The sequence below is a fragment of the Octopus sinensis genome, unplaced genomic scaffold (assembly GCF_006345805.1).
Source record: "Octopus sinensis unplaced genomic scaffold, ASM634580v1 Contig15235, whole genome shotgun sequence".
NCBI lineage: Eukaryota > Metazoa > Mollusca > Cephalopoda > Octopoda > Octopodidae > Octopus > Octopus sinensis.
The window spans coordinates 7434-12470 of record NW_021833622.1 but is presented as its reverse complement, the minus strand read 5'-3'; the positions used below and the strand labels follow the sequence as shown (position 1 = coordinate 12470).

At 35.7% G+C, this 5037-nt stretch overlaps 1 protein-coding gene across 1 annotated transcript; it reads right to left on the bottom strand.

Moving 5' to 3' along the window:
* Positions 1–345: 345 nt before the first annotated feature.
* LOC115230305 (uncharacterized protein K02A2.6-like) lies at positions 346–906 on the bottom strand. Its single transcript, XM_029800507.1, has one exon. It carries the CDS (start codon positions 904–906, stop codon positions 346–348), a length of 561 nt encoding a protein of 186 aa, XP_029656367.1.
* Between the last annotated feature and the right edge of the window lie 4131 nt (positions 907–5037).

Genomic DNA, 5037 nt, shown 5'->3' with positions numbered 1-5037 from the left:
TAATTTAATTGTAATATATAGAAAAAAAACAGACCAAGTTCACTTAAAACTCATGCATGGCATGTGACTGACAGGTTTTAATTATTGATACAAATGTACAGTATTTGTTGTATATTGATTAGGAGTTATACATGACACTCGTCACCTCAATAAGAAAGTCAGTTCTGTGGGTTTCTTTTTCTGCCAGATCACCAGTTTAGTCCAATCATCATCTTGTTGACTTCATGCGTTTGAGGTTCAGGTTTCTCTACCTTGTTGTGGTACCTGTCATTAGTAAACAGTATGAATTGTGGATTGCAGCTGCTTTGTAATGGTTTTCTGAATAACTTTCCCACTTGAAGAAGATCAATGATTGAATAGAGCTCGCTGTAAATAGGGATACCAATTGTCACTGACAGGATTCCATGCAGATAAAACATGTTTGATGGTTTGGACAGCTCGCTTGGCTTGCCCATTTGACTGTGGATGATAAGTAGGTATATATATGTTCTTTATTCCAAGGGTCGATAACCAACCTTTCAATGCTGTAAATTCAGGTGTATTGTCTGATGTAGTAACTTTTGGCAGTCCAAGCAGAATGAAAAGACACATCAAGCACTTTTGTATGTTTTCCTTTTGGCATGAGGGCAAGGGGATAGCATCAGTGTAGTTGAAATATGAATTGACGACAATGAGTAAATTGCCAATGCGGTTCATGAAAGCCCAATCCATGTGAATATGTTCCCTAGGACCATCCTTATTCCATGTCACTGTTGAATTGCTGCTGGAAATGAAGGTAGTCACATCTTGAGACATGTTTGGCCACCAGAACTCAAGAGAAATTTTATTGATTATTTGTTGAATACCCAAATGTGTATCATGACTGTCGTAAAGCACACTGTCATGTAGTTGGTAGGGAACAAACATTCTCATTCACAAATATAGAGTTCCGTCTTCTATTGTTAGTTGATCATGCATGTGTTTCATGAAGTCCATTTTCTGAATTTGACCAGACAGTTGATTCACTGAATGTGCCTGTTGTATTCAGTAATATTTTTCACATGATCAATGTACATGGCTTTGAAAGGAGTATTACTCACTTGCTCAACTGCAAAAACAATTACCTCGTCTGCTACTTGCAATCTTGATATTGCGTCACATGAGGAATTTTAGAGCCAGAGACATGATATAACAAAATCAAATGCCATTAACTGAATAGCCCATCACCTGATTCTAGCAGAAACATTGGTAGGGATTAACTGTTTTGGGTGTAAGATATATTTTAAAGGTCTGTTATCCATATTGAGTTTGAACCTTTTACCTAGCAGAAATTGTTTGAGATGGGTAACGGTCCATACAATGGCAAATGCTTTGCATTCGGTATTTGACAAATTAGATCCAGCAGGTGTCAATTTTTTTGACACGTATAGAACAGGGTGACCATTTTGTGAAAGTATTGCCGCACCACTGTTCATTGATGCATCTGTCATCAGCTTGGTAGGTAATTTAGGATCAAATGGCTTCAATATTGGTTCTTTGCATAGCTTAATATTCTTGAATTCAAGTTGGCATTTGTCTTTCCACTGAAAACGATTGGCAGTAGTTAGTTTCTGCATGCTAATTGTTTTCTCTCTGAAATTTGAAATGAATTGCCCAAAGTATCTGATTAATCCAAGAAAGGATCCTCAGTGTTTATTGGCTGATTTAATGTCATAATTCTGTGAGTGAATTATTTTGCGGGTTTAATTCCTTCTGATATCATATGGCCTAAAAATGTGATGCTTGTTGTCTTTTGAATACATTTTTCTTTGTTGACACTGACTTGTTTTCTTCATAATCTTCTGAGGATGGCATTTAAATGTGTATTCAGGCTCTCTTCTGTCTTAGCAAAAACAATTATATTGTCTTGGTAGGCAATGAAACTCTTTAGTCCTTTGAGCATTACATTCTCTATTGCATACAGGAAAATTCAGAACTATTTTTCATCTCCATCTGTAATCATGTAACCAAGTATACACCTCTGGTTGTATTGATGGCACTGAGCTTCTGATTATTTTCATTGAGCTTGGTCTGCCAAAATTAATCAGTTTCAATCTGAGTGAAGAATCTTGCTCCACTAAGCTTGCTGAACATGGTTTCTATTTGTGGCAAAGGATAAGCTTCCATGCATATTTTTTTTATTTAGGTGAAGTTTGTAGTCAGGACATATGTAGTCATCTATTTTTCTTTTTAATCCATACAACTGGAGAAGTAGTGACTATGCCACCTGGAGCGCATTTTTTAATTACACCTTTGGCTTCCAGTACATCTATTTCCTTAGCTACATCTTCCTTGAGAGTAATGGGCATGTTTCTGGCAGCACTGAATTTATCAGAGGCATTAGCTTTTAATTTAACAGAAGCTTTACACTCCTTTTATTGTCGGCAGAAATGACTCAACACTGCTCATTGTTTCATCATTGAGCAGGTCACGACCTGCGGTTACCTTTAATTACTTGAAAAGTATGGAGGAATTGCTGACCTCTTCATTTCATTGTAAGACAAACCTCTTCAGTGCATTCCATGTGGTGCCCATCGCATGATTCATATCAAGTATGTTGCTGTGTAATCATCATACTGATATATTTGAAATAATGCTGCAGGGAGATAATGTCGATGAGATAATGCTGCAGGGAGCACCCATATTATGCATCATGTCTATCTTGTACCCATTGAGTGAGACAGATTCAAACACAGGTTTTTCTGATGCAGGACAAATAAGAGTTGTGATTCCATCCTGATGACTCATCCTGTGATCATTCCTGGTGCTTTTGCAAACTTTTGCATAGTGGTCTTTATTGCCACAGTTTTTGCAGATAGCATTTCACAGGATTTGTCTCTCAAATTTTTTCTTTTATCTTGTGCAGTTGTTTTGGAATAGGCAATGACTTACCCTTTTTAATTGTCATTGGAAAATTGAGATATTTGCGAAGAATGTTGTAAAAATTGTACTGTAGCTTCTAAACTGAATTTGTTAACTTGATTAGCTTGAAGAACTTTCTCCTCTTTCCTCACTGCTTCCTAGACTGACAACCAACTGAGACAGTATGAGTTCTTCACTCACTGACATTTTAGATGTTTTCAGACTTTCAAAATACATACATACGTACGTACATATGACTCAACACTGCTCATTGTTTCAGCATTGAGCAGGTCACGACCAAGAAGACCATACCTGCGGTTACCTTTAATTATCTGAATAAATACATACATTATAAAAAAGCAGCAAAAATATCATAAAATCTGTTACTAGGAGTTTCATGTTCCTGTTCGTCGGACAGTTTTGTTTAGAATGGAACAAAAATAAGGTTATATGCATAAATATACAATTAGTTTGATAGATACACGTTTGAAAATGGTTTTGGTTCGTTGGTCCTTTCAGCTTTTCAATAACTAGTTGCATGCAATAACAAATTGCTGTTTAAAATCATATTATTATAAAAATTGAAGAAAACCTTAAATTAAAAATAGCTCATAAAGAAGGAAAAGGCCTGAGTACCTAGGGTAAATAATTAGCTGTAAAATATTAATAAATTAAAAGATATATCCATTTAAAACAATTTTCACACTAGATTACATATACATTTAGCAGTATATACACATATCAAACAATCTGTAATATATATATATATACACACACACACTAAACATACAGATACAGGTACATGGCTACATACATATACAGACATATATAGACAAGACATAAATATATACAAATGCATATGTATATGCATGCACACATGCATGCGCACAAAATCTCCTAGCATATGCTTATACTAGTCGTTACAGGTGAAAGAAAGAGAAGGAAAAACAAAACAGATAATAATACGTAGAGGGGGTGGGAAAGAAAACAGTGGAAAAGAAGAAAAGGAAACAGAAAATTAGAGAAAGAAAGGGAAAAAATAGACGGGTAGAGAGTGTGAATTGATGGCATTCAAAAAGTATCTAAAGAAGGTGATATACTTCGTTTAACTTGTGAAACAAACACATATAAAGACACACACATAAAATTACATGTATATGTACATAAATACAAACATACATACAAATACACACATGAAAGAGGAAGACCTGGGATGAGGTGGTGAAGTACGACCTTTGAACATTGGGCCTCACTGAGGCAATGGCAAGTGACTGAGACCTTTGGAGATATGCTGTGCTTGTGAAGACCCGGCAAGCCAAATGAGACCATAACTGTGGCCTATGCCAGTGTAACATAACCAACGCATTTAAGAGTACCCTTCAATCATTGGGCAATAAACTGCACTTGTGAAGACCTGTTGGGGCAAGTGAAATTTTTGTCGTGACCAATGACAGTACAACCTGATTGGTACCTGGCATGCTAAAAGCAACATTCGAGCGTGATCATTGCCAGCATTGCCTGACTGGTCGTTGCCAATGCCGCCTAGCTGGCCCTTGTGTTGCTGGTACATAAAAAGCATCCTGTACACTCTCGGAGTGGTTGGTGTTAGGAAGGGCATCCAGCTGTAGAAACTCTGCCACATCAGATTGGAGCCTGGTGCTGCCTTCTGGCTCACCAGCCCTCAGTCAAACTGCCCAACCAATGCCAGCATGGAAAGCTGACGTTAAACGATGATGATGATAGATACGCATACAAATATACAAAAAATATGTATGCAAATACATGCCCACATATAAAAGTATATATGCATATACATACGCTTATATATATATATATATATCTATATGTATATAAATATATATATACATATACATACACACATACAAACATACATACACAATATTTATCTTCACATCAAGATAAATATATACATCATAACATATATGCAAACAATTTAAAAAATTTAAATGAGAGACTGTCTGGTGTATATGATATTAAAATGTTAAAATAAGGAAATTGCAACCATATCCTTATATACATATGTATACACATAACATAATACATATATATTTCGACATTTATACATATAAGTATACGTATATATATATACAGACATACATTCACACTCCCGCATACACGTTATACATGCATATATAC

Coding starts and splice junctions, on each gene's coding strand:
- LOC115230305 (XM_029800507.1), bottom strand. CDS start 906: ATGTTTGTTCCCTACCAACTACATGACAGTGTGCTTTACGACAGTCAT.